At 36.3% G+C, this 22,227-nt stretch overlaps 1 protein-coding gene across 4 annotated transcripts in view; it reads right to left on the reverse strand.

The window, feature by feature from the left end:
- The window catches only part of Acer3 (alkaline ceramidase 3), a 201,961-nt gene that overhangs the window by 102,831 nt on the left and 76,903 nt on the right, over positions 1-22,227 (reverse strand). For all 4 annotated transcript variants that reach the window (XM_076846599.2, XM_076846601.2, XM_076846597.2 and 1 more), the window contains exon 2: positions 20,954-21,064. In XM_076846599.2, coding sequence (XP_076702714.1) covers positions 20,954-21,064 — 111 coding nt within the window. The remainder of the gene's footprint in view (positions 1-20,953; positions 21,065-22,227) is intronic.

Raw genomic sequence — 22,227 nt, forward strand, 5'->3', positions numbered from 1 at the left:
TGAACATATTTTCATATATTTGTTGGCCATTGTTTCTTCTTTTAAGAAATGTCTGTTTAAGAGGGCATTAACTATGGCCCTTGGGTCTAATCTGGTTGGTTCATGGCCTTTGAGCTAAGAAAGACTTTTACATTTTTTTTTATTAATTTTTATTGTTGGTTGTTCAAAACATTACATAGTTCTTGATATATCATATTTCACACTTTGATTCAAGTGGGATATGAACTCCCATTTTTACCCCGTATACAGATTGCAGAATCACATCAGTTACACATCCATTGATTTACATATTGCCATATTAGTGTCTGTTGTATTCTGCTGCCTTTCCTATCCTCTACTACCCCCCTCCCCCCTCCCCTCTTCTCTCTCTACCCCCTCTACTGTAATTCATTTCTCCCCCTTATATTTTTCCCCCTTTCCCCTCACTTCCTCTTGTATGTAATTTTGTATACCCCTGAGGGTCTCCTTCCATTTCCATGCAATTTCCCTTCTCTCTCCCTTTCCCTCCCACCTCTCATCCCTGTTTAATGTTAATCTTCTTCTTATGCTCTTCCTCCCTACTCTGTTCTTAGTTACTCTCCTTATATCAAAGAAGACATTTGGCATTTGTTTTTAAGGGATTGGCTAGCTTCACTTAGCATAATCTGCTCTAATGCCATCCATTTCCCTGCAAATTCTATGATTTTGTCATTTTTTAATGCAGAGTAATACTCCATTGTGTATAAATGCCACATTTTTTTTTATCCATTCGTCTATTGAAGGGCATCTAGGTTGGTTCCACAGTCTTGGTATTGTGAATTGTGCTGCTATGAACATGGATGTAGCAGTGTCCCTGTAGTATGCTCTTTTTAGGTCTTTAGGGAATAAACCGAGAAGGGGAATAGCTGGGTCAAATGGTGGTTCCATTCCCAGCTTTCCAAGAAATCTCCATACTGCTTTCCAAATTGGCCGCACCAATTTGCAAGACTTTTACATTTTTAAAAGCTAACATTTTCAAATTATTCACATACTACATAATATTATTAATGTTGCTTCTTAGCCAGGAAAACCTAAAATATTTAGCATCTAGACCCTTAAGAAAAAAAATTGCTGACCCTTTTCCTAGAGAAAATCTCATAACTAGGGAAATTTGTACTGTAATGCTCATAAGCATTATTGTTAACAATAATAGAAAAATGGAGACTTTTAAAATATCCATTAACAAGCAAGTAGGATATAAAATATTTTGCTAGACTATTATAAGCAGGGAAACAAATGGACACAAACTTTGCATTGTAAAGAAATAAATTTTCAGTACTGTACAATGTAATAAAGGTGTTACAATATGTTTCCATTTATATGGAGTTTTAAAATCATGAAATATAAAACGATTTACAAATATACATACACTTTCTGTGAAGCCACAAAAATATGCATGAAAAAAATAAAGACAATTTTACCATCTTTTTCTATGAAATGAAGACAGGGGCAATTTAGGTAGAATAAACATGTTGCTTAAACCATCTCTGTTACATATGATTCTAAGTTACATTTCCCAAGACTAAGGATCTGAAATTGATATGTTGATATTCATTAAATGCATGGTTTTTGTTTGATTTAAAAAAAAAAAAAAGTCTGTTTAGGCACGCCTGTAATCCCAGTGGCTTGGGAGGTTGACGCAGGAGGATCACAAGTTCAAAGTCAGCCTTAGCAACTTACTGAGACCCTGTCTCTAAATAAAAATTTTTTAAAAGGGCTGTGGAGTGGCTCAGTGGTTAAGTCTGTTTAGCCTTTGGACCATTTTTGATTGGGTTATTTGCTTTTTTTGGTGTTAAGTTTTTTGAGTTCTTTATTATTCTGGATTTTAATCTCTTGTCAGAGGAGCAGCTGGCAAAGATTTTTCTCCCATTCCTTAGGCTCTCTCTCCACATGCTTAATTGTTTCCTTTGTGGTGCAAAAGTTTTTAAACTAGATTGTTAGAGTCTGTAAACAAGTCAAGATGGCACCTGGCATTTTGCCAGAGGGAGTGGTTTGTGAAGTAATGCCAGCGAGCCATTAAGTGTGGAGATTCCTTATTGGTTGACTGCTGTATCTGGTTTATGTTAATTAAGATAAGCTGTGTGGAATGTATATATACCCCTCCTATCCTACAATAAACGGCTCCCACTCCTGCTGTATCAATGTAGCCAACTTGCTTGTCTGTCCCCCCTCTCCCCCCCCCCCCCCCCGGGCTATTTTGCTGCAGCCAGACTGCGGCAGATGGTGGCCCGTCTGGGGAGCCCTGGGACACTGGGGGTAAGTGATGAAAAAAAGCTGCCCGTCCCTAGATAGGACGGGAGCAAATCTGCTCATCCCTAGGCAGATAGGGCGAGAGGAAAAATGGCCATTTTGAGAAAATGGAGAAGATTGATACAGTATGTTTGTGTCTTGTTTTGTCTTGGTGTATTGTATTGTCTTTGTGATGAAAATATGGAAGGGGTGAGAAGTAAATTACTAAGGGAAGGAGGCACCCCAGTGGAACCAAGAATAGTTATTGCATGTGTTGACTGAAGCCCAGGAACTCTAGTCAGAAAGAAAAAGAAAGTTCAGAGGAGGAAGGATTATCAGGGAAAAAAGTTGCAGCAAAAGGCTATTACTGAATACTTTTTGTTACCGGAGGGTGCGTGAATTGGCATGGCGGCTGCCACGTGCGCAAGCCGGTCATGGCACAGCAAGAATTTTCCAAGCGGCGGCAGCCGGCTCTTCCCCACCCCCCACCCAGGGAGCAGGACATCACTGTGAGAGCCCAAATCCAAACCTGACCCAGAGGCACAGTTTCGCAGGCTCTTGCTCCCTGTGCCCGGTGGCAGTTTGAGTCCGGAACACTCCCCGGACTTTCCCCAGGGCCATCTGGGGCTGCCTGGGACGCTGCAGGTGGAAGACGGCCCATGTCCCTGAAGTTTGATCATTTCCAAGGCCAGTTAACTACAACGGTTCTCTCACACCTGGAGGCTGAATGAGCACCATTAAGGCTTATTTCAAATGTAAAAAAACTCGAGATAATGTACTAAATTGTTCAGAAGGTTGTTTTCTTAGCGCCTGCTGGAATACTACAGGATTTTCTTTAACATCATTGCCAGGTTTCCTGCCTTCATCCCAGTGCCAGTGAGGACGAGGGTGGAAGAATTTCCAGTGTTGCTGAGAACCGGACGAGACTTCGGATCAAGCTAGCTGCCTGCAGAACTTACCTGGACTGTGATTTAAGCTAGCTGCCTGCAGAACTTACCTGGACTGTGATTTACCTGTACTGTGAGTTAATCTATTGAGACACTGCTTTACCTGGACTGAGACAACAAACTGTAATCTACAACAAATTGTAACTCAGTATCTTTGCTAACGGTGTCATTGCTGGTATAATTTTTCCAAGGGCTTCTTGCATGGAGCCATCAATTGGCTTGGTATTGTGACATTTTGTATCCTCCCCTTCTGCTTGTAGCAGATTATTTATGGTATTTGTGTAAAAACCACTATGGTGGTTATTTAAATTAAACAAAAGGGGGAAATGTTAGAGTCTGTAAACAAGTCAAGATGGCACCTGGCATTCTGCCAGAGGGAGTGGTTTGTGAAGTAATGCAGCGAGCCATTAAGTGTGGAGATTCCTTATTGGTTGACTGCTGTATCTGGTTTATGTTAATTAAGATAAACTGTGTGGAATGTATATATACCTCTCCTGTCCTACAATAAACGGCTCCCACTCCTGCTGTGTCAATGTAAACAAATTGCTCCTCACCCCCCGTTATTTTGCTGCAGACAGACTGCAGCACTAGATGGCATCCCACTTATTAATTCTTGGTTTTATTTCTTGAGATTTAAGGTTCTTGTTAAGGAAGTTGGTGCCAGCATCAATATGAACTGAATATTAACTCTATGTTTTCTTCTAGTAGTTGCAACATTTCTGGTCTAATTCCTAAGTCTTTGATCCATTTGATTTTACTTTTTGAGAGATAGGGATCTACTCTCATTCTTCTACACATGATTATCCAGTTTTCTCTAATTTATGTTTTTGGCAACTTTGTCAAGTATCAGATGGCTGTAAGTATGTGGCATTATCTCTGTTTTTTCCCCCCTATTCTATTGCTCTTCATGTCTGTTTTGATGGCAATACTATGCTGTTTTTCTTACTATAGCGCTGTAATATAATTTGAGATCTGGAGTTGTGATGTCTCCTACATTGCTATTTTTGCTCAGTACTGCTTTGGCTATTCTGGGTCTCTTATTCTTCCAAATGAATTTAAGGATTGCTTTTTCTATAAAAGTGTCACTGGTATTTTGATGAGGAGTGCATTGATGCTGTATATTGCTTAAGTACCTACTCATTTTTAAACTTATTTGTCTGTTTCCCTTGCTACATCATCAGCTCCAATAGTTTGAGAACTACACCCAGCACATAATAGTGTCTTGGTAAACATTTATTGGAAAATTTTTTTAAATGAATAAATTCTTAATTAATCTGAAACCAAGCCAGGACAAAATGGTCCTCATAAATTTACTAAAAGTCTGTCACTAAAATACTTCTCCACAAAGCCAAAATCCCCAATTCTTTCTGCAAAATATTCCTCAATTCCAAAAAACCAAAACCCTAATAGTTAAGCAGTTAGTATGTACTATGTAGAGTGATATTAAGTGTAATCACAAAAGCAAGAATAAGGTTTAGAAGTAACTGTTATTTTTTCCAACTCTGGGAGATGAGAATAGAGGAATTGTTAAGTTAGCAAAAACATTCTTCTATCATCACTGTCTACTTCTGTTCCTACCTTTATTTACTTCAAACCTCTTGCTCAAAAGATCACATGGTATACTATTATAAAGACTGTCAGTCTCAATAACTTATATATGACAGTGGAATGCATTTACAATTCCTATTACACATATAGAGCACAATTGTTCATATCTCTGGTTATATACAAAGTATATTCACACCAAATTGTGTCTTCATACATGTACTTTAGATGATGACGTCCTTCTTATTCCACCATCATTTCTAACCCCATGCCCCTTCTCCTTCCACCCCTCTCTTCCCTATCTAGAGTTCGTCTATTCCTCCACAGTTCCCCCTCCCTATTCCACTATGAATCAGCCTCCTTATATCAAAAAGAAAATTCTGCATTTGGTTTTTTGGGAATGGCTAACTTCACTTAGTATTATCTTCTCTAACTCTATCCATTTACCTGCAAATGCCATGATTTTATTCTACTTTATTGCTGAGTAATATTCCATTGTGTATATATAACACTTTTTTTAATCCATTCATCTACTGAAGGGCATCTAGGTTGGTTCCACAGTATAACTATTGTGAATTGTGCTGCTATAAACATTGATGTGTCTGTATCCCTGTAGTATGCTGTTTTTAAGTCCTTTGGGTATAGATGGAGGAGAGGGATACCTGGGTCAAATGGTGGTTCCATTACCAGTTTTTCAAGGAATCTCCAGACCGCTTTCCATATTGGCTATATCAATTTGCAGTCCCACCAGGATTGTATGAGTGTACCTTTTCCCCTACATCCTTGCCAACACTTACTGTTGTTGGTATTCTTAATAGCTGCCATTCTGACTGGAGTGAGATGAAATCTTAGAGTAGTTTTGATTTGCATTTCTCTAATTGCTAGAGATGATGTTTTTTCATATATTTGTTGATTGATTGTATATCATCTTCTAAGAGGTGTCTGTTCAGGTCCTTGGCCTATTTGTTGATTGGGTTATTTGGTTTTTTGGTGTTTAGCTTTTTGAATTCTTTTTATATCCTAGAGATTAGTGCTCTATCTATGTGTGAGGGATAAAAATTTGCTCCCGGGGGGATCCAACATGGCGGCGGGCAGAGAGGCTGTGCTTTTAAGGCACACCCAGTGATGGGAACATAAAATCGCAAGGATAACTCTTGGATTCGTCCAACGGAAATTCTCCTAGCAAAATTCCTCTGAAGAGAGACCACCCGGGAACTACTAGAATTTTTTTGAAGCGTCTGTGTGACCCGGACAAGCGGGACCCTGCCAGAGATGCGGAATTCCAAAACTAACAGCCACAATCCGCGCACCGCGGGCACAGCTGCAGATCCGTCCACCCGCCCGCAGCCAAAGTGACTGGGTCCTGCTAGACGCCGAGACACAGCTTGGCAGGAAGAAGTCTTTAGCCAAACCTCCACAAGCCAGAAGCTGAGGCGAACCGGGCCAGACCAGTTCCACCCCTCCCCTCAGACACTCCGGCAAGGAGCCTGGGGCCCGCCATAGCAGAGAGGTGACATCATCGGAATTCAGCCGCCGGAATTCCTTCCCAGCAGAATCCACTTTAGCAGGTGCGTGACTTTCCATACTGATACAGGCAGCCAGGAAACTTCATTGACTTCTCAGGGGTCGTGTCCTTAGGGAAGCAGAGGGGATCCCAGACCCCCAGCCCCACATATCACCAGCGGCAAATCCCGAGGTCTTAGCCACCAGTTTACCACAGCACTGGGGCTTAAAAGGGACACGGGGTGGGGCTGCAAGTGTAACTAGACCTTGGGGGAGTCACTTCTGGGGAACAGGACCTGGCTGGTAGACTGTCAGGAGGAAGGGGGTTAAGAGCTGGAGAAGTGAAATGGCTCTGGACTGACAAGTCTGAGAGACCCCCAGGAGACGCCCTACAGAGACAGCTCTTGGCTGGTAGAGAGCAGACGCTCCTCTTGGAGGGCACAGCACCGCCTACTGGAAGAGAGGAAGGTGGATCTCTAAGACTTTAATTTTTTTGTTTTTTTGGTGTTTTTTTTTGTTTGTTTGTTTGTTTTTGTTTTGTTGCTGTTGTCGATATTTTATTCTCTCCTTCTTCTCTCCCTGTTCCTTTCTCCCCTTTTCCTTCTCTCTTTCTATCCCATTTCAAGTTTTATTGTTCTTTTCATTCCCCTCTAATCTATCTCTACCTCTAACCTTTTTTCTTTTTTTAACAGCACCCTCATTCCCCTAACCCCCAACTCTCATCCCAAGCATTACATCTTCCATTGCGTGTAATTGTCTAAATGCAAATAGGTGAATGTCTCGAGGCTGTCTATAAGACTCATAAATACCTAGCTACTATCAGCACCCTGATCCAATTGCCTGGTAGTATCCACCTTCAGTGGAGCAATCTTCTAAAGTAGCCAAGACATACTAACCATCGTACCACCAGAGCACCCAACCTAAACATATAGTCCAGTCCTAAGAACAAACAGCAAAACATTATATGCATACAGAACCCAGAAGCCTTATATGAATTGAATGAATCAGCTGTAAAGTACAACAAAGCCCAACATTTCTAGGCATAATCTCCCACCACAAAAGAGAGACAACAGAGATATACAAAGCCAAAACAAATGTATAGGAGAAAGCAGTTACTAAGCAGTCAAACAGAGCTGGAAAGCAACGTGAACAATATGAAAAAACAAGGAAAAAAAGGGTTACAAACAATAGAGGACAACCTAAATTTACAGGAGGGCCTAGAAGAATCAGAAACATGGACAGGGAAAGAAATCAAGGCATACCTAATTCAGATGGAACGGAATATTAGAGAAGACATGAGACAGCAAATCCAAGCATTGAAAGTATATTTGGAAGAGGAACTAACCACACAAATTCAATCCGCAAAGAATGAGCTTTATCAGGAGATAGAGGTGTTAAAAAAAAATCAAGCTGCAATCATAGAAATGCAAGAAACCGTAAATCAGATTAAAAGCGCTAATGAGAATATTACAAACAGACTGGATCAAGTAGAAGTCAGAACATCAGATAATGAAGACAAAGTTTATCAAATTGAAAAGAATATAGTCAAGACAGAAAAGATGCTGAAATCTCACGAGCAATCTATCCAAGAGATATGGGACCTCATCAAAAGACCTCATCTGAGAGTCATTGGGATAGAAGAAGGCACAGAGAATCAATACAAAGGAATGGATAGCTTATTAAATGAAATAATACTAGAAAACTTCCCGGAGATGAAAGATGGAATGGATTGCCAAATCCTGGAAGCTTACAGGACCGCAAACATCCAAAACCATAATAGACCAACTCCAAGACACATAATTATGAAGATAGCTAACATACAGGACAAGGAGAGAATACTAAAAGCTACGAGAGAAAGGAGGCAGATTACATTTAGGGGTAAACCAATTAGGTTAACGACTGATTTTTCATCACAGACTTTGAAAGCGAGAAGATCCTGGAACAATGTATTTCAAACACTGAAAAATAATGGATTCCAACCAAGAATCCTGTATCCAGCAAAACTAAGCTTCAGATTTGACAATGAAATTAAAATATTTCACGATAAACAAAAGCTAAAAGAATTCGCAGCTAGAAAACCAGCACTGCAAAGTATGTTGAGCAAAATATTACAAGAAGAGGAATTGAAAAATAGCGCCCAAAATTAACAGTGGGAGGTATCTCAGTAAAGGGGGAGAAAAATAACCAAAGAGGGAAAACTAACCAATCTAAAATAAATAAATAAATAAACATGACTGGAAGTACAAACCATATTTCAATTGTAACCTTAAATGTTAATGGCTTAAATTCACCAATCAAGAGACATAGGCTAGTAACCTGGATTAAAAAAACAAATCCAACAATATGCTGCCTTCAGGAGACTCACATGATAGGAAAAGACATACGCAGACTGAAGGTGAAAGTGTGGGAAAAATCATACCACTCACACGGCCATCGGAAGCAAGCAGGAGTGGCCATTCTCATATCAAATAAAGTCAACTTCAAACCTAAGGTAATCAAAAGGGATAAAGAAGGACACTATATACTGTTAAAAGGAACCATCCACCATCAAGACATAACAATTATCAATATGTATGCACCAAACAATGGTGCTGCAACGTTCATAAAACAAACTCTCCTCAAGTTCAAGAGTCAAATAGACCACAACACAATTATTATGGGGGACTTCAACACACCACTCTCGCCATTGGATAGATCCTCTAGACAAAAGCTGAACAAAGAAGCTATAAAACTCAATAACACAATCAATAACCTAGACTTAACCAACATATATAGAATTTATCAACCGTCATCAAGTGGATACACATTCTTCTCAGCAGCACATGGATCCTACTCAAAGATAGACCATATATTATGCCGTAGGGCGACTCTCAGTAAATATAAAGGTGTGGAGATAATACCATGCACCATATCTGACCATAATGGAATGAAACTGGAAATCAATGATAAAAGAAGGAAGGAAAAATCCTGCATCACCTGGAAAATGAACAATATGTTACTGAATGATCAATGGGTTACAGAAGATATAAAGGAGGAAATCAAAAAATTCCTAGAGATAAACGACAATACAGACACAACATACCGGAATCTATGAGACACAATGAAAGCAGTTTTAAGAGGGAAATTCATTTCCTGGAGTTCATTCCTCAAAAAAAAAAAAACCAACAAATAAATGAACTCACACTACATCTTAAAACCTTAGAAAAGGAAGAACAAAACAACAGCAAATATAGCAGAAGACAAGAAATAATTAAAATCAGAGCGGAAATCAAGGAAATTGAAACAAAAAAAAACATTGAAAAAATTGATAAAACTAAAAGTTGGTTCTTTGAAAAAATAAATAAGATCGACAGACCCTTAGCCATGCTAACGAAGAGAAGAAGAGAGAACGCAAATTACTAACAGACGGGATGAAAAAGGCAATATCACAACAGACACTACAGAAATACAGAAGATAATTAAAAAGTATTTTGAAACCCTATATTCCAATAAAATAGAAGATAGTGAAGGCATCGATAAATTTCTTAAGTCATATGATCTGCCCAGATTGAGTCAGAAAGACACTCACAATTTAAACAGACCAATAACAAAAGAAGAAATTGAAGAGGCCATCAAAAGACTACCAACTAAGAAAAGCCCGGACCGGATGGGTATACAGCAGAGTTCTACAAAACCTTCAAAGAAGAATTAATTCCAATACTTTTCAAGCTATTTCAAGAAATAGAAAAAGAAGGAGCTCTTCCAAATTCATTCTATGAGGCCAACATAACCCTGATCCCAAAACCAGACAAAGACACTTCAAAGAAAGAAAACTATAGACCAATATCTCTAATGAACTTAGATGCAAAAATTCTCAATAAAATCCTGGCGAATCAAATGCAAAAGCACATCAAAAAAATTGTACACCATGATCAAGTAGGATTCATCCCTGGGATGCAAGGCTGGTTCAATATACGGAAATCAATAAATGTTATTCACCACATCAATAGACTTAAGGATAAGAACCATATGATCATCTCAATAGATGCAGAAAAAGCATTTGACAAAGTACAGCATCCCTTTATGTTCAAAACACTAGAAAAAATAGGGATAACAGGAACTTACCTCAACATTGTAAAAGCTATATATGCTAAGCCTTAGGCTAACATCATTCTAAATGGAGAAAAACTGAAGGCATTCCCTCTAAAATCTGGAACTAGACAGGGATGCCCTCTCTCACCACTTCTATTCAATTTAGTTCTTGAAATACTAGCCAGAGCAATCAGACAGACAAAAGAAATTAAAGGCATAAAAATAGGAAAAGAAGAACTTAAATTATCGCTATTTGCGGATGACATGATAATATACTTAACAGACCCAAAAGGGTCTACAAAGAAACTGCTAGAGTTAATAAATGAATTCAGCAAAGTGGCAGGATATAAAATCAACACGCATAAATCAAAGGCATTCCTGTATATCAGCAACAAAACTTCTGAAATGGATATGAGGAAAACCATTCCATTCACAATAGCCTCAAAAAAAATAAAATACTTGGGAATCAACCTAACAAAAGAGGTGAAAGATTTATACAATGAAAACTATAGAACCCTAAAGAGAGAGATAGAAGAAGATCTTAGAAGATGGAAAAATGTACCCTGTTCATGGATAGGCAGAACTAACATTATCAAAATGGCGATATTACCCAAAGTTCTCTACAGGTTTAATGCGATGCCAATCAAAATCCCAATGGCATTTCTTGTAGAAATAGATAAAGCAATCATGAAATTCATATGGAATAACAAAAGACCCAGAATAGCAAAAACAATTCTAAGCAGGAAGTGTGAATCTGGAGGTATATCGATACCAGAGTTCAAACTGTACTACAGAGCAATAGTAACAAAAACAGCGTGGTACTGGTACCAAAACAGGCAGGTGGATCAGTGGTACAGAATAGAGGACACAGTGACCAATCCACAAAATTACAACTTTCTTATATTTGATAAAGGGGCTAAAAACATGCAATGGAGGAAGGATAGCATCTTCAACAAATGGTGCTGGGAAAATTGGAAATCCATATGCAACAAAATGAAACTGAATCCCTTTCTCTCGCCATGCACAAAAGTTAACTCAAAATGGATCAAGGAGCTTGATATCAAAGCAGAGACCCTGCACCTGATAGAAGAAAAAGTTGGCTCCGATCTACATATTGTGGGGTCAGGCTACAAATTCCTTAATAGGACACCCATAGCCCAAGAGTTAATAACAAGAATAAACAAATGGGACTTACTTAAACTAAAAAGTTTTTTCTCAGCAAGAGAAACAATAAGAGAAGTAAATAGGGAACCTACATCCTGGGAACAAATCTTTATTCCCCACACTTCGGATAGAGCCCTAATTTCCAGAATATACAAAGAACTCAAAAAATTAAACAATAAGATAACAAATAACCCAATCAACAAATGGGCCAAGGACCTGAACAGACACTTCTCAGAAGAGGACATACAGTCAATCAATAAGTACATGAAAAAATGCTCACCATCTCTAGCAGTCAGAGAAATGCAAATCAAAACCACCCTAAGATACCATCTCACTCCAGTAAGACTGGCAGCCATTAGGAAGTCAAATAACAATAAGTGCTGGTGAGGATGTGGGGAAAAGGGTACTCTTATACATTGCTGGTGGGACTACAAATTGGTGCGGCCAGTATGGAAAGCAGTATGGAGACTCCTGGGAAAGCTGGGAATGGAACCACCATTCGACCCAGCTATCGCCCTCCTCGGACTATTCCCTGACGACCTTAAAAGACCATACTATAGGGATACTGCCACATCAATGATCATAGCAGCACAATTCACAATAGCTAGATTGTGGAACCAACCTAGATGCCCTTCAATAGATGAATGGATAAAAAAAATGTGGCATCTATACACAATGGAGTATTATGCAGCACTAAAAAATGACAAAATCATGGAATTTGCAGGAAAATGGATGGCATTAGAGCAGATTATGCTAAGTGAAGCTAGCCAATCCTTAAAAAACAAATGCCAAATGTCTTCTTTGATTTAAGGAGAGCAACTAAGAACTGAACAGGGGGAAAGAGCATGAGAAAAAGATTAACATTAAACTGAGACGAATGAAGAGAGGGAAAGGGAGAGGGAAGGGAAATTGCATGGAAAAGAAAGGAAAACCACATCGTTATACGAAATCACATATATGAGGTTGTGAGGGGAAAGGGGGGGGAGGGAGAGAATGGAACAACAACAGATGAAGTAGAGAGGGAAGATGGGAGGGGAGAGGAGGGGGGATAGTAGGGGATAGGAAAGACAGCAGAATACAACAGTCACTAATATGGCATTATGTAAACATTGTGAATGTATAACTGATGTGATTCTGCAATTTGTATTTGGGGTAAAAATGGAAAAGCATAACTCACATGAATCAAATGTATGAAAGATGAAAAAAAAATAAAAATTAAAAAAAAAAAATTTGCTCCCAAGAAGTAGGTTCTCTATTCACCTCACAGATTGTTTCTTTTGCTGAGAAGAAACTTTTTAGTTTGAATCCATCCCATTTATTGATTCTTAATTTTTAAAAAATATTTATTTATTTATTTATTTTAGTTTTAGGTGGACACAATATCTTCATTTTATTTTTATTTGGTGCTGAGGATCGAACCCATTGCCTCACGCATGCTAGGCAAATGCTCATGCTGAGCCACAACCACAGCCCTTGATTCTTGATTCTTGCCCTCTAGGAGTCCCTTGATTCTTGCCCTAAAGGAGTCTTATTAAGGAAGCTGGGGCATAATCTGACATGATGGAGATCAGGGCCTACTTTTTGTTCTGTTAAATGCAGGGTCTCTGGTTTTATTCCTAGATCCTTATCCACTTTGAGTTTTGTGCATGGTGAGAGATAGGGGTTTCATATTTTGTTGCATTTGGATTTTCAGTTTTTCCAGTACCATCTGTTGAAGAGGCTATCTTTTCTAACTCTTTTTTAAAATTTAAACTTTCTATTTTAAAAATATTTTAAGGTAGTACAGAAATTACAAAAATACTACAATGAACTCCCATATAACCTTTAACCTGGATTTATGCATTTCAATTTTGTCATATTTTCTTTTCTTTTCTTTTTTTCCCCTAGTACTGGGGATTAAACCCAGGGATGCTCAACCTCAACTACTTCCCCATCTCTTTTAATTTTTCACTTTAAACCAAAATATTTGTGATTCTCTGGCCTTAGCCTCCCAAGTAGCTGGAGTATAGGCATTGCCATCTTTTCTTTCCCTCCATATATATAAAAATGTATATTGGCAAATAAAATAGAACAAATAAGCACTTATTGTTATTTTGATGTACCATTTGAGAGACCATGATCCTTTCCCTTAAATACTTCCATACGTACAGTCAGCCCTCTGTGTCCGTGGGTTCTGCGTTTGTGGATTTGAACCACCACAGATCGAATTTGGGAAAAAATTTTTACCTCAACTGAACATTTGCAGATGATTTTTGTCCCATCATTATTCCCTAAACAACACAGTATAATAGCTACTCATATATTAGGTATCATAAGTAATCTAGAGATATTTAAGGTACATGGGAGATATGCATATGTTATATGCAAATACTACATCACTATTCAAGTCACTTAAGTAGCCACTTAAATCACTTAAGTATCTGAGGGGAAAGCCTGGGACCAATCCCCCATGGACTGATGGATGACTATATTCCCTAACTAGGGACGATCTCTTACATGATCACAGTGCAATGATCAAATTCGGAAGATTTCTTCTTCTTCTTCTTTTTTTTTTTGTGTGTGGGGGGTACTAGGGATTGAACTGAGGGGCACTCAACCAATCCCCAACCCTATTTTGTATTTTATTTAGAGACAGAATCTCACTGAGTTGTTTGGCGCCTCAATAAATTGCTGAGGCTGGCTTTGAACTCGTGATTCTCCTGTCTCAGCCTCCCAAGCTGCTGGGATCACAGGTATGTACCACCACGCCTGGCTTCCCCCTTATTTTTTTAAGCACTTTCTTACTTTCTATATGACAAGATGCTCCAGACTCATTTTGTACTTTTCCTGCTTCAGCCCAGAGATTAGCTACTTCTCAAAAGAGTTTTCATTTCTTTTAGTGAGGAAAGAGTTTTATATACAAGACCTGGGCATTAGGTATGTACATTGCTATCAAAGGGTCACAGACTCTATCCAAAGATAGAACATTTGAAATAGTTTGAAGAAATTATGGTTGATACTTCTCATTCCAGCCCATTACCACAAAGTTCTTTGCCTATTCCCTCCCAAATATTTCTCCTTCACAGTGAGAACCCTAGCTCCTAACAATATCAATAGAGATTTCATGTGCTGTTCAAAAATGCATATAATAGCAGCTTCAGAATTGTTATACCTATATTACTACCAATAAACATGTAGTAAGTAAACTTAGCAAAGTGAGGTTCAAGAAAACTGAATTTTCTATTGTGTAGACACTGGGGATATGTAATGAGAATGCTATGTCTAAAGTTATGTGGAAAAAAAAACTACTTTGTCAAGGATAAATGCATATATAGTTTTGTTAAATATTGCCAAATTCACCCACAAAAAATTTTGCATTCTCACTGGTAATATATGAAGAATGCTAAATTCTCTCATTGCCTTGTTAAAATAGGATTTGTTAAGTGTTTGACTTTCTGCTAATTTGATAAATGATAAATAATATGTGTCAGTGTACTTTTCATTTGAAATTCTCTTATTATGAGTACACTAAATATTTTGCCTTGTACTTGTGACTTTTTTATCTCTCTTGGAGAATTTTCTGTCTTTGACCATTTTTTTTCCTACTGGATATTTGGTCCTTTTTATATTCAATATTTTAAAATTATTTTATATTAAGAATATTAGATCTTTTATTGTGGTATGTTCCAGACACTTTCACCATTTGGCCTTTTACTTTTAAGTTTGCTTATGACATTTTTTTATCATGCAAAAGTTTCTATTTTTATATAATTCAGTCTGGAAACCTTTTATTTTGTAATACTGGGGATTGAACCCAGGAAGCTCTATCACTGAGCTATATCCCCAGTACTTTTCTTTCTTTTTTTTTTTTTTCTTTTTTTTTATTGTGAGACAGAGTCTCACTAAGTTGTTCAGACTGGCCTTCAATTTCAGATCCTCCCGCTTTGGCCTCCCAAGGAGCTGGGATTACAGGCATGTGTTGTTGTGCCTAGTAATTTTTTCTTTACATCCACATATAGATTTTGAATCATAGAAAGTCTTTCCCCAAACACTGGATATATAAACATATCACATGTATTTTCTTTTAGTACATAAAATATTTTAGTTTCTACATTTAGGTTTCTAATCAATTACGAATTTATTCTTGGGATTATGTAAGGTACACATTCTTTTTTCCATCATCAATTATTAAAACATCATCTTTACCCCAGTGACTGGAGATGGTATTTTTATCAATACTTGGTAAGCTGATTGTATCCAGGAATTTATATATTTCTTCTAGCTTATCCAATTTGTTGCCATATAACTGTTTACAATAATCCTTCATGCCGCTTGTAACCTTGTGGCATCAGCTATAATAGATTATTTTTCATTTCTGATTTTGAGTCTTTTTTAATCTCTCCAAAAAGCCAATCATTCATTTCATTGATCTTTTCTATTTTTTATACTCTATTTATTTCTGCTTTGATATTTATTATTTTCTTCCTTTTATTACTTTCAGTTTGTTCTTGTTTTTCTTCTTCTTTGCTGAAAGTTGTTTATTTGCAATTATCTTTCCTTTTTGATGTAGACATTTACAACTATAAACTTCCTTCTTTGAACTGCTTTCTTGTATCTCACAAGTTTTGGTATATTGTGTTTCCAAAAATTTCATTCATTTCAAGAAAATTTAAATTTCCCTTCTAATTTATTAACTCATTGGTTGTTCAGGAGCATGTTCTTTAGTTTCTATGTATTTGTAGTTTTTGAAGTTATTCCATTTACTAATTCTAGTTTTCTATCTTTCTAATCAGAAAAGGTAGTTGAAATTATTTAAATCTTCTAATTGTTAAGGCTTAGCTTTGTGACTTGACATAATCTATCACGGAGAATGTTCCATATGTTGTTGAGACAAATGTATATTGGCTATCTGTTGTGGGGAATGTTCTGTAAATGTCTGTTAGGTCTACTTGGTCTAGAGCACAGTTTAAATCTGCTAATTTTTTGTTGATTTTTGTCTAGATTATCTGTCCCTTGCTGTAAGTAGGGTGTTGAAGCCTCCTCCTATTATTGAATTGTAGTTTATGTCTCCCTTTAGATGTACAACATTTGCTTTAATGTGGATATATATATTTACAAATCTTCTATACACTTTCTGAATTGACCCCTTTATAATTATATAATTACCAACTTTGTCTCTTTTTACAATTTTTGCAGGAAAGTCTATTTTATATGACATTAGTATAGCTGATCCTATATAGCTGAAACTCCCTTTTGGTTTCCATTTGGATAGAATATCACTTTGCATCTCTTCATTTTTATTCTCTGTGTTATTCAATCTGTCAACCTTTTCTTTTTTCTTTTTTTTTTTTTTTTTGTAATACTGCGGATTGAACCCAGGATGCTCTATCACTGAGCTATATCCCCAGTACTTTTTTTTTTTTTTTTTTTTTTTTTTGTGAGACAGAGTCTCACTAAGTTGTCCAGACTGGCCTTCAACTTCAGATCCTCCAGCTTTGACCTCCCAAAGAGCTGGGATTACAAGCATGTGCTGCTGTGTCTAATTAATCTTTTCTTTCCACACACATATAGATTTTGAATCAAAGAAAGTCATAGGTGAGGTGAGTCTCTTGAAGGCAGCATACAGTTGAGTTTTGTTTTTTCAATCCATTCAGCCACTCTCTATGTCCTTTAATTAGAGAATTTAATCCATTTACATTCAAGGTAATTATTGATAGGTAAGGGCTTACTATGGCATATTGTTATGTTTTATAGTTGTTTGGTATGTCCTGTCTTCCTCTCTTACTGTCTTCCTCTGTAGTTAAGTGATTTTTCTCTAGTATTATGTTTTTATACCTTGCTTTTTTCAATTATAGGTTTTTGTTTTGTGGTTACCATGAGGTTTACCAAGAATACTCTGTAGTTATATATTTATATTAAGTAAATAAAAACTTAAGTTTGATAACATAAAACCAAAATAATCTTTATACTTTAACTCCTTTCCTTGACATAATTTAAATTTATGATGTCATAATTACATAATTTTATAATGTATATAACTATTAGTTACTACTATTTTAATGGTTTTGTCTTTTACCCTTCATTCTAAAGATGTGTTTATATCCCACCATTCATTACTTTAGAGCACTCTGCATTTGATTCCATACTTAGTATTTAATGTGAGTTATATGCCTTCAGATAATTTCATGTTACTCATTGATATTCTTTTATATCAACTTGGAAAACCCTTTCAGCATTTCTTGCAAAGTGGGCCTAGAAGTGAAAATTCCTCAGCTTTTATTTGTCTGGAAGTCTTTCTCTCTCCTTCATTTCTTTTTTAAAAATATATTTTTAGTTATAGATGGACATAATACCTTTATTTTATTTATTTATCTTTTTATGTGGTACTAAGGATTAAACCCAGTGCCTCACACATGCTAGGAAACTGCTCTACCATTGAGCTATAACCCTAGCCCTCTCCTTCATTTCTTAAGGACAGGTTTGCTGGGTACAATATTCTTGGCAGGTTTTTTTCTTTTACTACTTTGAATATATTAGTCTACTTTCTTCCAGCCTATATGGGTTCAACTGAGAATTCTGAAGCTAGGTGTGCTGAGAGTCCTTTTTTATGTTATTTGCTTTTTTTTTTTTCTCTTGCTGCTTTCAGGATCCTTCTTTGGCTTTGATCTTTAATAATATGATTATAATGATTCTTGATGAATTCTTATTTGGATTTAACCTGATTAGTGACTTTTCACTTTCCTGTACTGGAAAGACATATCCTTCATCAGTTTTGAGAATTTTATGCTATCATTTCTTTAAATAAACTTTCTATCCCTTTATTTTTCTCTATTGCTTTTTAAATTCCAATGACCCATATATTTACTCTTGATGTTATTCCATTAAATCCCTTTAGATTTCTTCCTTCTTTTTTTATTGTTTTCTACTCTGACTGTATATACTCTAATAACCTGTCCTTGGGTCCACAGATTCTTTCTTCTGCTTGATGAGTCATCCTGATGAAGTGCTCTATTACATTTTTCATTTCATTCATTGTATTTCTCAACTCCAGGATGTGTTTGAATTTTTAAAATACTATTTCAATCTCTGTTAAACTTCTCTGATAAATTTCTGAATTATTTCTGTGTTTTCATGAAGTCTATTGAACTTTGTTGTAGTAAGCTCTTTTGAATTCTTTGTTTGACAGGTTGCATATCTCAATCTTACTAGGGTCAGTCACTGACACCTTATTCTATTTGATGAGTAATAGTCTCCTGCTTGTTTTTAATGCTTTTGAATGTTTCCAAACTGAAGAATTAAGGGTTTACTTCAATCTTCATAGTCTGGCTTTGTCATCATCCTTCTTCACTAAATCTGTCGAAAAGTTCTAGGCATTCTGATTTGGATTCTGTAAGCCTGTGACTGATTCCTCACATAGGTGTGACAGATGCCCAACTATGGCAATAGGGACTTGAGCTAAAATTGGACCAATCAGGATTTGCTGTGGGACAGAGGATGGTAAGCCCATCCTAATGGAGCACATAGGCATGCATCTCCCAGCAGTTCCTAACAGAGACAAGCTATTTTCCTGACTGCAATGAGAGAGACCAGAGCTAAGAGCAGGCTATCTCAGTATCTGTTGTGAGATGGAGGCTAGCAAGCATGTCACAGAGGTTCTGACAGATGGGTAGCTGATGGACTGTTAAAGATGAGCAAGTCTCCCTCTATATTCTTGTGTGAGTAGTCCTAAGTTAGGACCACAATTGAGGGGAATTGGAGCCAAGCAACAGGGTAGCTGCCAAAACCAATGTCAGCAGGTAACTGAACCTCTCTGCTAAGGCACTAGAAATTTATGGTTCTTCCTGGACCCTTTGGCAGATGGTATTGATTGTGGGCCCAAGGATTAATCAAGCCTTTAGGGGAACAGGGCTCTTTCTAGGTTTGAACTCAAGAGCAATATTAGTATATCTGCTGCCTGGGTTTGGGTCTTCATTCTCAAAAGACTCTCCACCAGGATCCCATTCAAGTCTCCTACTTAAATCCTGAGTCTTTTACAAAGCAACTTTTGTCTGTGGGTGGATGCAGACTTCTTGGTGTTATAGGAGATGGAAGTGGGCAACCTTTTTCATTCTATCATTTTGCAGGTCTACCTTTTAAATTTTTTATTCATTTATTTGCTTGAGGCTATTTAATTCAATTAGGAGGAATATGTTATGGTTTTCTTCTGTTTCACAGTTAGTTGTGGAAAGAACTTACATTGGCCAAAATATTGTGATTCTGTTTTCCTTTTAGAGTAATTTTGTATGAAAATTAATTTTTTTCCTGTCCATTTTATGTACAGAGTAAAGGTTTTGGGTGACTTAAAAGTTTTTATTTTAAGACAGCTCCCTTTGGTCAGACTACTGAAGTTTTTAATATTCTGATCTGATTGTATTTTATAAACATTTTAAAAACAACCCAGGATACAAAGTTAAGGCCTAAGTTCACGGGTGTCTTCTTTTTGAGATAATTCAAGTTCCTTTCTTAAAACTCCATGTATATGAATAACAGAATCATAGATTAATTATGGTATAATCTCACATGATATACTAGTTTATAATTGTGATAACTGGAAGTCCTTTCTGTCCTTGTATAAATAATACCCCAAGTGAGCTAAAACAAAAGAAGTTGTGTTTAGCATTATATAAAACAAATGTTTAGAGTGTTAAATTAAAAAAAAAATAAACTAGAATCCACTTCCTTCACTGTTTTTGTTTTGTTTTGTTTTTCCTTTATTATGATGATGTAAGAACATGACACTTTAGGCCCTGGTAAAGTTGATTCATCCATCCATCCACCACTTACTGTGAACCATGGGGGTACAAAGATGACTAAAACATAGTCCCTCCCTCACAGACAAGAGGATAAATTGCAAAAGGTTAGATAAAGTAGGGCATTATTTATTATTAGATAAAGTACAGCATTATTTTCAAAAGTATGAAACTATGCAAAACCATATTATATGTACTTTTTAAAATGTTACATATATTTTAAGAGTACATATGTATGCATATATACATAAAAGCATCTGAGAAAGTTATAAGAATCAAAAAATGTCACAAGGATCAAATTCAGGATAAAGGTTAGCTCTTGGGGGAGGGGTTAGGAAGCTAAGGGGGAATCAGGCAGAAATACAAAGGAAGTTTCAATTTTATCTGCACTAGTGTAGTCCCTTGAAGTAGGAAAAGTTAAGATCTGAAACAAATATTCCAAACTGTTATGATCTGACAAAGCTGGGTGGTAAGAGATATGTTTATGTTAATTATTTTCTGTATGCTTGAAATATTTTATAATTAAAAAAGTTCATTCAGTGTGTAGTTCAATTCATTGGCAAGGTTTATGGAGTTTTGATTTTGAAGTTTCAGGATATGTTGTGTAATAACACAATATTGAAAACTACTTTTAGAAATGAAAAAGGAAAATAGTTCACCAGTACATTACATATCTTTTTTTTTTTTCAGATGAAATGTTATACATACCTGTGAGTGCTAAATAAGAACCAATGTACCGCTTTTCCAGTCCATCTCTAATACTCTGAATTGCACCCAAAATTGGAGGTATGATCATAATCAGGTTACTCACTGTATTCCCTAGAGGAGAAAAATACAAGAAGATATTTAGATTAATCAATAATAATTTTTAAAAAGACATAATCAATTGGTCCTTAACAACAATTAAATGGGTAACTTCTCAAAAAGACAGTGGAAAGGTTATTTTCAAGATGCCAAAAAATAATAATTTTGTACTCAACAAAAATTTCTTTTAAGAATTCAAGTAAAACAAAGATACTTTCTGACAAATGAAACTAGGAATTTTCCACAGCATATCCACTAATGAAAATTCTAAATTCTAAAAGCAGGCAAGAAAAGGATCTCAGAAAGAAAAGAGATACAACAATAAATGAGTTAGAGAAGGCAGTCTGCATGCTGCTGAAAGTGTAGTTCATGAAAATATACAGAACTGAGTTAATTTTGTATATGGAATTGAAAAGCAACAAACTGGAGTCTACATTTTTCATGTCTTTTTAAAATTTCATTTTTCTAGTAATGCTTTTAGTTTTGAGTAAAACATAAAAGTCAATGAACCTTATCTGATTTTTACTTTCTTCTTTACAAAACAAAGTTCAAAGACAAATAACAAAGGAAAAATATAAACCACAACAGTGGAAATAAGTAGGTAAAATGGGAAAAGAAATGGCTAAAGGATATTTTATAAATTTGATTGTAGGTAGAATATAAAGTGCCACAGTATTTTCAAAAACCAAATTTTTTTCAACATAGGTTCTAATATCAAGACAAATTAACAATTGAGAGAATAATAAAAACATTTTAAAATAATCAAGAATCAAAAAATTATACTTGCAAAGATGACATGAGATCTAAGAAACAGGTGCTGCAACCAAGGAGAAAGTAAAGGCAAGGCCCAAGATTACTTCTGTACAAAAAAAACTAGACACCCAGTCCAGGTCCAAGTAGGAGAACCAAGAATTGCAGTAAATTAATAGGAAGAAAAATTTTTTAAAAATAACCAATTTTATATGTTAACGTTTGGAAAAAATGTCAATGGGCACTAGATAGAAGTGTTGGAAAATCTGTACTACAGTTTCATGAAACAAGCCTCTATTGCTGTATGATTTAGTTTATTTCTCCAATTCTTACCATTACATGCAACACTGTAATGAATAACCATATACTGTTAGTCTTTCATATCCATGAACTCTGCATTGGTAGATGAACCATCCAGGGATTGAAAA

Source organism: Callospermophilus lateralis, chromosome 2 (assembly GCF_048772815.1).
Source record: "Callospermophilus lateralis isolate mCalLat2 chromosome 2, mCalLat2.hap1, whole genome shotgun sequence".
In the NCBI taxonomy this organism is placed as follows: domain Eukaryota; kingdom Metazoa; phylum Chordata; class Mammalia; order Rodentia; family Sciuridae; genus Callospermophilus; species Callospermophilus lateralis.